This window comes from Centruroides sculpturatus, unplaced genomic scaffold (assembly GCF_000671375.1).
Source record: "Centruroides sculpturatus isolate CEXI.00-Female unplaced genomic scaffold, Cexi_2.0 scaffold639, whole genome shotgun sequence".
Taxonomy (NCBI): domain Eukaryota; kingdom Metazoa; phylum Arthropoda; class Arachnida; order Scorpiones; family Buthidae; genus Centruroides; species Centruroides sculpturatus.
The window spans coordinates 37,263-49,228 of record NW_019384778.1 but is presented as its reverse complement, the minus strand read 5'-3'; the positions used below and the strand labels follow the sequence as shown (position 1 = coordinate 49,228).

General features: G+C 29.8%; 1 protein-coding gene across 1 annotated transcript in view; it reads left to right on the top strand.

The window, feature by feature from the left end:
• The first annotated feature begins 207 nt into the window (after positions 1 to 207).
• LOC111629123 (pancreatic triacylglycerol lipase-like) overlaps positions 208 to 11,966 on the top strand; it is a 17,094-nt gene continuing 5,335 nt past the window's right edge. Inside the window, exons 1-3 of the mRNA XM_023372993.1 lie at positions 208 to 483; positions 565 to 711; positions 1,355 to 1,463. Coding sequence (XP_023228761.1) covers positions 226 to 483; positions 565 to 711; positions 1,355 to 1,463 — 514 coding nt within the window. The 5' untranslated portion in view covers positions 208 to 225. The remainder of the gene's footprint in view (positions 484 to 564; positions 712 to 1,354; positions 1,464 to 11,966) is intronic.

Sequence of the window (11,966 nt, the reverse complement as noted above, 5' to 3'; positions counted from 1 at the left end):
TATATTTTTTTTTTCTGTTGATATAGAGAAATATTGTATTAATTAATTAAAGAAATGGTTAAATATTAAGTTCTATTTTCTGTTTTTATCATGATAAATTTAAGATTATTTTGTTTACAATTTATTTTAATATTCAGAAAATTCTATAATTAATTAATTTAAGTAACTTTAAATTTTATTCATATGTTGATACATTAAACATTTGCAGTTGGATCTAAAGTTTGTATGAAGGGATTGGGATGCTTCGAAATCACTTCAGATTTCTTTAACTGGAAACGTCGTCCTATAAATTTATTGCCACAACCTAGGGAAGTTATCAACACTCTGTTCAAACTATATACTAATACACACCCAAGAGAACATTTTTACTTGAGTGTCGATCAAAAAGAAAAATTCCTTTCTTCACCTTTTAATCCCGAATTTCCTACTAAGTTCATCATTCATGGATATATCGACAGTGAATTATTCGGACCGTGGCAAACGGTAATCTGAATTTTAAGCTTAGAATTAAGATGTCTTGTTAATATTCCTAATTTAAACGATGCTAGGTAAATATCGTTACAGGCTTTAAAAGATGAAATGTTATTAAAAGAAAGATGTAATGTGATCATTGTCGATTGGAGTGGAGGCAATCAGTTACCATATACACAAGCAACATCAAATACAAGAGTTGTTGGAGCAGAAATTGCTTTGTTGGTTGAAACTTTAGAAGTAAGTCTAATTTTTTGTCTATCTTATGTATATTGTTTGCACATTCTTATATCTAAATTTACTTCGTATAGTTATATAAATTGTGTTATATCTGATATGAATATTTCAGAAAAGCAAAAGTATTTTATATTTTTTCTGAAATATTCTAATCCATATATAAGCCGCTCATTTAAACTTCACAAAACAAAAAGTAGAGAAATTGATAATATAAACTACTTTAAAATTCTTTTTAAACTTTCAGTTTAAATACATTCTACAATATTGATAATAAAAACATATAATATAAAAACGTCTACATTCGAGGGACATGTAATTAGTACAGTCCCTCGGACGTATTCAATATCATAAATCTGTAGCGGGTTGCGAACACGCTAAGAACTTGTAAGAGAATATTCGATAATATTTTATATCACAAATATTGATTTTAATAAAATTATCTATCTCTGCATTCAGAATGAAAAAATTCTTAATTCATAAACACAATAAATTACTCATAGATAAATATTGAATAGTATAAAATATAAAGTATTTCGAAAAATAAGAATTGTTATTCGGAAAGATTGCGAATTCTGTAAATTATGCTATGAAGTAGCAACTATGCAACTATTTGATATATTTAATATAATTAGTTTATATTTAACAGGAAGTAGTTGGTCTGAAGAGAAGCGATGTCCACATAATTGGCCACAGTTTAGGTGCTCATATAGCTGGATATGCTGGAGAAAGATTACCTGGATTAGGACGTATTACTGGTGAGGTTTTTATTCTTTAATCAGTTTTTATAATAATAAATCGTTAGTTCTTGTACTGAAAGTGGCTCGATTCGAACAATTTTTAATCGTGTACACTGAAAACAATAACTAAAATCGTTTGTTTCTTTGCTTTTTAAATTTATAATGTTCGTAGAATATGAACATTTCGTTTTATTCTTATAAATCTTTATACGGCAATACAATCAAACATCAGGTTTCGAACAATTCGGGTTACGAACAAAATTTTGAATGCCATATTTGCCCCCGGTTGCCATACGGTAACTCGGTTGCAGAACAAGCTACTCGGCAAGAGCCGGACACGGATTAGATAGACAGAGACGGTCAACTCCCTATTTTTCCTGTGTTAAAGAAAGTTGACGACCCGACCAATCAACGACTGGACTACCGATTCAGAAGTTAGTGGCGCCAAGATCGCCTCCCATCATTAGACGTCACAATATGAACCGTAGATGACGTTATTATTCAAACTAGATTTCAATGCACATGCAAGTAAGATACTACTTCTGTTTGTCGGTACGTCATAATTGAATGTAAATCAAATTAATTAATNACGTAGGTGGTCGAAGATTCGTTGCTTGTAACCATCAAAGGGCAGTGGATTTCTTTACCAGTACAATCAATTACGGTTCTTGTGTTTCTGTTGGATACAGATGTTCAAATTGGAACACTTTTCTAGAAGGCAAATGTGCTGAATGCGGACCAGACGGTAGCCAATGTGCTATAATGGGTCCTAGAGCTATAGAATCTAAACGATTTAATCACACAAATTTGAAGCTTTACCTGAAGACTAGTGGACGAGTTCCTTATTGCCGTAAATATAAGTTATTTAATGAATATTACAATATTTTCAATTTATATTTGAAAAATGGAATAAGAATTATCTTTATTGTTACAGTTTTTCATTATCAAATAATTATAAAATTATTCCGCGCGAAAAATGCAGAAGACGTTACCGGAAGTGTAAAAGTTACTCTTCATGGAGAATTTTCTGACTTAGAAAGCACCTTGAGACCACTGGAATCTGTAAATTATACATTGAAACAAAAAAGATAATTTAGTAAAAACATTGTCAAATATGCCAAAAAGCAACACTTAATCCATTTAACTTCACCTTTTAAAATCGTGTGATCATAGTGAATAATTAAATTTTTCTTCATTTGTGTCAGTAGCAGTTCTTACATCAAAGAGCAATTCAAGTATTACATCAGAAGTTTATGAGTCCAGGATCCATTTGTATCTGACAATTGATATCGATGGGGGTGAGTCTTTAATAACGTAAGATTGCCCCCTCGTTTACTTTTCTCCCCAGTCATTACAAAATTATCTGAAAATAATTCCGTATATTTGTGAATAAGGTTAACTACTGGCCTACTGACGTACTTAGGGGCAGGGACTCTCCGATACCACAAAAATATCGATACCAGTATCGGTTTCGATCTTAAAGTATCGATATCGGACGGTGTCGGAATCGAGTATTTAAACTGGAAATCTTGCCGGCCGTCGCTATTCAGTCTGTGGCTTGATTTTGAAACGTTTTGTATAATTGAAACTTAATTTTAACATAAAACACGTGCTTTATTCTAGTTAATTATTTTTAACGATTATTAAAACTGATTTCTAATATAAACTAAATGTTACTAATACTGTATCAGTTGATTTGAGATTTTGATATACAGTATTTTCAAGTTTTTCAAACAATTGGCTAAGTATTTATACATAATCTAAACTTTAAGTACACTACACAGGCCTATAGATTCTGAAAATAAACCGTAATGTAAATTAATTGAAATAACGAACATTACATAAACCAAAGTCACTAAGCTAGAAAGCAAAATAATTAAGATAAGTTTTTAAAGCCATAAATTTATCGACTAAGAAGTGAAATTGCCCGTGACTGTAAGACAAATAGATTATATAGGTAACAAAATGAATAACATATTACGTTATTTTGTTTTTGCAGCTGGAAAGTTTTCTGATAATGTTACGAACAGACAAAAGCAACATTTTATATAATATTTATTATGTACAGTACAGTATAATAAAATGTATTTTTTTTTTTTTACTAGTCGTAATTTATCCAGTAAGAAAAATCAATATCAAGATTGAATAAAAGCTTATAAAAGTTCCGCAAGTTTCAAGTGTTTTATATTCAAAATCAGCCTTTCCTAGTTATTAATTAAGTCAGCATCATCTATAATCTAAGATTGGCAAGTATGACGATGCATTTTTATATAGTGTATATATATTTTGTACATAAATGCTAAATGTATACACTTATATAACCTTCAATACAATATGCAACCTTATTAAATACTTTAGGGTATGTGATAAAGTCNCGCACAAACCACATTGCTTGGCCTACACATTCCCATTCCCAGTACCAGGCCAACTACCAGAGAAGAACGACGTGGACACTTGTGTGTTGTATACACTATTTTAGTGGGGATCAACTTGAATACGTCAAAAATATTACTGAGGTCAATGGAACAGTTTTTGGAATACAGTAATGCCTTTCTGTCTCTAAACTATTTGTTAAAGAGTTAGCCAACCTAGAAACTTACAACCTTTACCCCTTTTTATTTTCACCTATTTTTGGGCTGTCTATGGCGCTCATTTTATGGTTATTATACCCATCTCTATTTCATTTTATGGACTTAAAATGAGGAGTCCTTTTTTCTCTATGTTGTTCAAGAGTAAGAGTTTATTCGATTTTAGTTGCTGGTTGGGCCTCAAACTCTAAATACGCTATTTTAGGGGCCTATCGAGGCGTTGCTCAGACTATTTCTTATGAGGTGAGTTTTGCATTAATTTTATTTTCTGTTCTTCTTCTTGTTTCTTCGTTTAATTTTAAAGAAATTAATAATTATCAAATATTTAGTTCTATTGGAGTATTTATGTTTCCCCTTTTAGCTATTTGATTTTCTTCTTGTTTGGCAGAAACTAATCGAACTCCCTTTGATTTTACAGAAGGAGAGTCTGAGTTGGTTTCTGGGTTTAATGTTGAGTACATAAGAGCGAGTTTTGCTTTAATTTTTATAGCTGAATATGCAAATATTATTTTGATGAGAATAGTCAATGTAAAAATTTTAGTGGGGATCAACTTGAATACGTCAAAAATATTACTGAGGTCAATGGAACAGTTTTTGGAATGCAGTAATGCCTTTCTGTCTCTAGCGGTACGTCGGGGCGAGGCTAGGGGTCGAATACAAGAGTGCCTAGTACCTACGGAAACCTGTAACTACGGTATATTAGGCCTACTTATAGTCTATAGGTAAATAAATAAATAAAAATATATAGGGTAGCCCAAAGGCAGCTAACCACTGTAAACNTTATAACTTAAAATTCATAAATTCCGACAATATTATGATCTGATTACATTTCATTTAAATTACAAAAGAGAATAATTCTAAACTTTTTAATTAAGATAATCAATAAAATTTATTTATTTTATTAAAGAAATAAAGATAAGTAAAATACTTTTAATGTATTATATATAGTGAAATTTGAACCATTTTAAATTAAAACATTTAAAAAAATTTATGTGTTTTAGATTTCGAAGTCTTTTAAATTTTTAAATTTAAAGTTTAGAATTTTTTAATAACATAAAATATTTTAAAAATTTATTTATTTCAATATAAAATTGTATAATAAGAAAAAAAAATTTAGAGCAGAGCATTCTTGTATCATTTTTTAAAAACTCTTTTTTTCCTATGAGCATCTAGGGGCTTTTTCCAAGCCCATAATAAAAGCAGCAAGATATTGAAGGACCGTTGGAATGGAAGCAAGATGTTTGTATCAAGTGTCCAGATTTGATTTTTGTTCGTGATATACTAGGGTTATTATATGTCCACTTTTTCCCGGACATTCTTTTAACGTAAAATTTTTGTCTGTATAGATTTTTTTAAAATGTATATAAAAAATAAAAAGATCGAAACAAAAACAAGATTGAAATTATAGATATTTTTTTCGTTATAAAATAAAATTTGTAAAGATAAGATATTTATATTATATAACTTTCTTGATAAAACTTTTCTTAGATGTCCTCTTTTTTTATTATTTGGTTATGGTAATCCTAGGTAAACTTTATCCTTTTTCCCTGTTGGCATCTTCTAGTATTTCCAGAAGACATACAATACACACACCAAAAAAAGAAAAAATAAAAAAACCTATCTTGTATTTTTAAAGTCTTATACAGCCATCAAATTGCGTTAAGAAGCAATTTTTCTTAAAAGTTGAATAAGAAAAGTTAATCCAATAATTCTTTTTACAGTTAATCTTAATTCCTATAAAAAAAAAAGAAAAAAGAAACGAAAAAATCCGCAATAGGCTTTAGAAATTAGGAACTTCTATACAATTGTATTCTAGAAATTTTACCATTAATTGGGGTAAAAATTTTTTTAGCTTTTTTAAAACTAAATCTTAATTATTTTTCTTTCTGTTAAATGCTTCGATTAAGTTTTAACAAATAGAAAAATAAAAGAGCAAATAAAAATCGCGAAATATAATTTAACAAGATCTATAGATTAATTTCAAAAGAAAATACTTCAAATAATGAAATAATCAAGTATATTTTCAGAATTGTAAATTATGAATTTACAATATTTCATCTTCTAGAAACATTCTAGAAATGTAATAAAATATTGAATAATGATATGCATAAAGATATTTAATTCGTTTCTGCTATTCTCAAACGAGGACATATTTTTTAAATTTGTTTCTTATATTTATAAATACATAAGCTTAAATAACGAAGTAGAGCGAAACTAGAATTAATTCCTAAAACCAAATGGGAATTCCACAAATAATTACTATATTCCTCTAAGGTAATAAAGATACTTTAAGTTACTTTAATCACGCAATTATTCTTGAAATTTGTTGTTTAATTTTATTAATTTATATTTATAATATTTGTTAAATTATAAGAAAAACAATTTAGGAAAATTATTAATACATTTTGCATCGAATTTATATTATTATTTAAAATTAGAAATAACGTCGTGTTAAAAATGAAAAATAAGATCATAACAATTTACTAATCTCCAATTTCGAAAAATTTACCATCTTATTAAATATTTTAGTAAAGGAAGAAAATCGCGATATTTTATTATGCAGAGTATAAGATTTCATGTAATTTTTCTTCTAAAAAAACCATATTTTTTTCTCATTACTTCGGAATTTTGTAACGTGATACTAACACGATATATTATTTTCAAACTAGATTTTTTCACGTGCTTATTTTNGACGTATTAGCAGACGTATACCGTGGTACTACTGTATTTTAAATTTTTAAATAAATTAAAAATATGATTAAAAATTTTAGCCCGTAATTGTGAGATGTCACAATAAATAATTGCTCGTTAAGATATATTACTTTGCGGCAATTTTTATTTGTTATTTTAAGTGTCAGTTTGTTTTATTAAATTTTATACAATTTATATGTTTTATTATATTTATTTCAAAATTTCTTGTATATTTCGTTTCTACTTATGGTATCTGTCATTCATAAAGTGATCAAGGTTTTAAGGAGGGTCGAGTTTTGTTAGACGTCCGAAGAGGGAACGGGTTACGGAAACTTGGACAAACTTGGAAAAGAGAGGAAGAAGGAGTAAAAATTTCAAGAAAAATGAGGACGTAATTTATGGACAGCCTCTGCTTGGTTGACTTTTGATTGTAATGTAATTCCTTTGATTATGACCATAAAACACGACCAATGCCGAATGTCGAAATGTAAAAATTTTAGTGGGGATCAACTTGAATACGTCAAAAATATTACTGAGGTCAATGGAACAGTTTTTGGAATACAGTAATGCCTTTCTGTCTCTAGCGGTACGTCGGGGCGAGGCTAGGGGTCGAATACAAGAGTGCCTAGTACCTACGGAAACCTTAATGCGGCCCTGGCTCTTTTGCATCTGAATTAAACTCTGTCCATCCAAGACCATTTTAAATATTCAAAAGTGCTTTGAGGTTTCAGTCCAATTTTTAGATGCATTATTCAAATATAAATATAGGATAAAAATATTAATAACTAGCAGATCCGGCCACTCGTTGCCGTGGCTCAAAATGTATCTATTATAAATGTATAACACTTCCCCCGCTGGAGGAATTTCGAAAAATCCCTTCTTAGTGTACATTCTCTGAGATTAGAATTAATAAAGATTTTAAACTCGATTACAATATTTAATTGCGTGCTATTTTTTTGTTAAAATTGTGTTCAAAAGATGGGGCAAGAGTCTTTTACTTGAATTCTCGATATGTTTGAAAAATTCTTTAAAAAATGGGGTTACTTGGCTCGGCTATCGTAAAGTTCTATTTAAGTTAATTATAACTAATTATAACGAAAATTTCAACTATTTATATTTTCAGGAATTTCGTAATTTGAGACAGGAAATGTAATAGTTTCCATTTATATTTTTGGAATTTCCTTCGATGAGAATAGAGAGCATTTATTAATTTTTGACATTCTTTTATCTGTATATATCATTCAACTAATCTACATAATTTTCTTTGTATTTCTTATTTTATTTTCTGATTTATCATTATAATCACAACTTTTTAGTTTATTATCATAATCTGATTTTGAATCAGATCGTGATAATAAAGCAGAATTTGATTTCGGCTCTGACTGTTATTATTACATTTTAACAAATCTTTTATTACTTCTTCCTATTTTTGCGTAATAGTATCGTCTGCAAATCTACATCAAATTTTTAATTGACTGAAATCACTCAGACCGAAGGGCGACAGGTTACGTCAATAGACAGGTTTTAGGCTTATAAACGTTCAGTAACATTTTCGCAAATCCGGCACACCTGTGTTAAAACAGTCGGATGGCAGAATTTGGACGAGTCAGCAAGGAAGTTTTCGGGAGGTGCTCCGTCTCGATACGTTGAATTATTTTTATAAGAAGAGAAGATAAACATATAGCAAAGCAAACATTTATCGTATATATTCATGTAAAGGTCGAATTTTGTAGACCATTTTTTAAGATCAAATTTATGAGATCGACTATTACATGAATACTGCTTTTGAGGGGCTAAAATTCAAGCTAGAATTCAAATTACTGAATCAGCAGAAACCAAACTGATCTCTAAACGAAACGTTTACTTCTTCGTGGTTGGATTAAGGCAGCCCGATCGTGCGCACTTTGTGGCAGCCCAATCGTGCCCGATCGTGCGATCTTTGAGACAGCCCAATCGTGGCACGGCGCCACGATTGGGGTGTCGCAAAGTTTAGACCCTTTAGGCATTTTCTTGGAAATTTACATAAGTATAGTTCAAGATAACTCATTGTCAGTTCTATTTTGCTACGAGATATTTAGTAAGCAAAGAAACTATCACTAATCGCATGTTAATGTAATGTTCTACGCTACGTGTACGCATGACTTGTCACGAGTTCGCCCAAACCACATTGCTTGGCCTACACATTCCCATTCCCAGTACCAGGCCAACTACCAGAGAAGAACGACGTGGACACTTGTGTGTTGTATACACTTTAAAAAGCGTTGCATTGTACTTTGAAAAGCGTGTGGTTTCAATCACAAAGTAGGTGCATATTACAGTATTTTCATAGTATTCAAAAGCAATGATGGCAAATAAACAATTTTTATCATTTTTTAATTGAAATTTTTTAAATTGATATGAAAAGGATAAGAAAAAAGTAATGAAATATTTATTTTATATATGCATCAAAATAGTATTTAAAAAACTTAAGAAAAATTGTTTATCAATAAAATGATAATATAAAACAGAGTCAGAACGGTGCTTTTCAATATTGTAAACAATATAAACTTTTATAAGGAGCATTACTTATCCTGAAAAACTAGATGCACTTGCAGTGCCTTCAATGAAAAAAATTTCGGCAAATATTGACCACAAACGTTGACCTGTTGCCCGTGAAATACTAGGGTCGACTTCTATGTGGGATCGACTATTACTCGATAGGCTATAAACGGTACATGTTTATGTTATGTATAAACGTTACACATAATTAAAATTTTGAAATAATTTTCTAAATTTACTTTGATTGTCAAATTTTGAAATAATTTCCTAAGGAAATTATTTCAAAATGATTCTGTGATTTCTTTTTATCATATTTTTAATGATAATTTCCTAAGGAAATTATCATTAAAAGTTTGAATGTTGTAATTTATTATTTACGAAATTATTTCAAAATTTGACAATCCAAGTGAATAAATTTCAAGTTCTTCCGATACAATTCTCTTTATTTCAAACATTTGCCATTCAAGTTGCTGCAGACAATATCAAAAATATCCGTTAGAGCAATGAACATTACAATCTTCAGCAGTTAAAGATGGCTTCAAATAAGTAGTGCGGAAGTTTCCAGATCCTGTGATTTCTCGCCAATTGGAATAATTTCGAAAAACTTGCGACAGTGTTTATGTTAATGTCGCAACTTATTAAAAACATTCATTTCCGACTTTTCATCCCTTATCTAAGGGTTTCTGTCATGAAAACAAATGCCTGTTAAAATTAAAAGCCGAAGTTTTAGCCATGGCTTTCTTTTGTGAGAAAACAGAGATTTTTGCAACTTTTTAATAAGTGTTTGCTTGCGACGCAACTGATTTCTGACAACGCTGCCACTTATGACAGCTTGAGGAGCAATTAGAAACAGTTTACAAAGAAAGTTCGAAGACATTTTACATTTTTAGTGTTTCCAACATTTTTATTAGGAAAGTTTATTTCTAAATGCATTTTATATTTACTAAGTCGTAACTGGTCATTTTTTGTTATTCTCCATATATAGAATCCCCCTTATATCGAACATCTCAAAATTTTGGTTCCCTCAAATTCGTTAATTAAAAACTTCTGTAGATATAGAATCAAGAAAAGAATAACAAAACGAGCAATTATTTTATTGTCACATTTTCACAATGCCGGGCTGCTATTTCTTTTTATCATATTTTTAAATTTATTTAGTTTAAAATGTATGCTCATGCTCTCCACCTCAAATTATTAACAGTGTCTTGTCCCCTGTACATCATATTTTTCCTGTTAGCAATAGAGTCGTGCCGGTCATCTATCCTTATTTCAGGGGAAAATTTTGAATTAAAATAATGTTTGCATCAGAAGTTCATATACAGTTAATCATGACCTCCTGCCCCTAAGCTTTCTACGGTTGTCTTGAATTTTATTTATTTAACTCCGTTCTCGAGATTAAGGAAAGACAGACGGACTGACAGCCCAATTTAGGGAATTTAGAGGACAATTTAGGGACAATTTTTTCAAATTGGAGCCCAATAATTTTAATGAGAATAAGAACTGTTGATTGTTCCTTCTTTCAAGAAAGTAATGTAGTAGTTAGAGTCTAATTTAGACTTGTAGTCCTATGCTAAAGCATATAAGAAGTTCAGCTGCTCCACCAAGTAATAAATTCCAAAACGAAGGCCTTAAACTATATCTCACAAATCGTTTAGTGCTTAGACTCTCGTAACAAATGACTGGATGGATATGGGCAGTACCTAAAAATTTTTCATGGATTCTTCGTTCCGGACATGTCATTTTCCATCACTCATCACTTGGCCGTTTCCTTTGTGGGCCTAACCGAACCAGCAATGAATACGATTAAAATGGTCTTAATACCCAGAGCATCGAGACAAAAATAAAAAAATAAACAAGTTATAACTAATTCAGTTTGCGTAAATCTGGCCCTGATATTTAAACTACAGATTTATTTTGGCTTTATATTAATGATAACTTAAGTAAAGTCGACCCACCATAACACTATTGATAATTACGTTTTATATGAATTCCATGTTGAACGAGTCACTTATATTTTACAAATACGTGAGCCGTTCACAGCCCGGCACACGTATTTGTAAAAACTAAGTGACTCGTACAACATGGAATTCATATAAAACGGAATTATCAACAGTGTTATAAGGGTCGACTGTAGTTATAACTTAAATTATAACAATAGTAGTTATAATATTTTTAAAATTATTTTTAATTTTAAATATTTTGATAATGTACAATTATCAAAACACAAGATGAAGGTCAAACAATTTTTTTTTCTAATTACGATATGTAGTAAAGTCTACAGATGTTTCAAGTAATGCAATAATTTATCAATATTTATCAACAATTACTTAAAAAACAGGTGGAGTGATTCTGATTCTCGTCCTTCTTTGGCTTCCTTTCAATTAAAATGGTCGGTTGTAACTGGTTTATTTTTTGCTTTCTGGCATATTTCGTAAATGGAAATAATGTTGATATATCTAATAATGCAATAAAGTACAGAGGTGGTAAGTAGCATAATTTTGAAATACTTATCATACAAATTTCTCAGATTTCAATATTGAATTAACTTCAAATTGACGCCATTTCAAAATATATTCTAATTTATTTTAATAACTACTAATTTTTAAAAAATTAACTTTCGAGATAAAATAACTTTAATATTTTAAATTTATTTAGTATTATATATATATATATATATTTTTTTTTTCTGACGAAGCCAGATAAG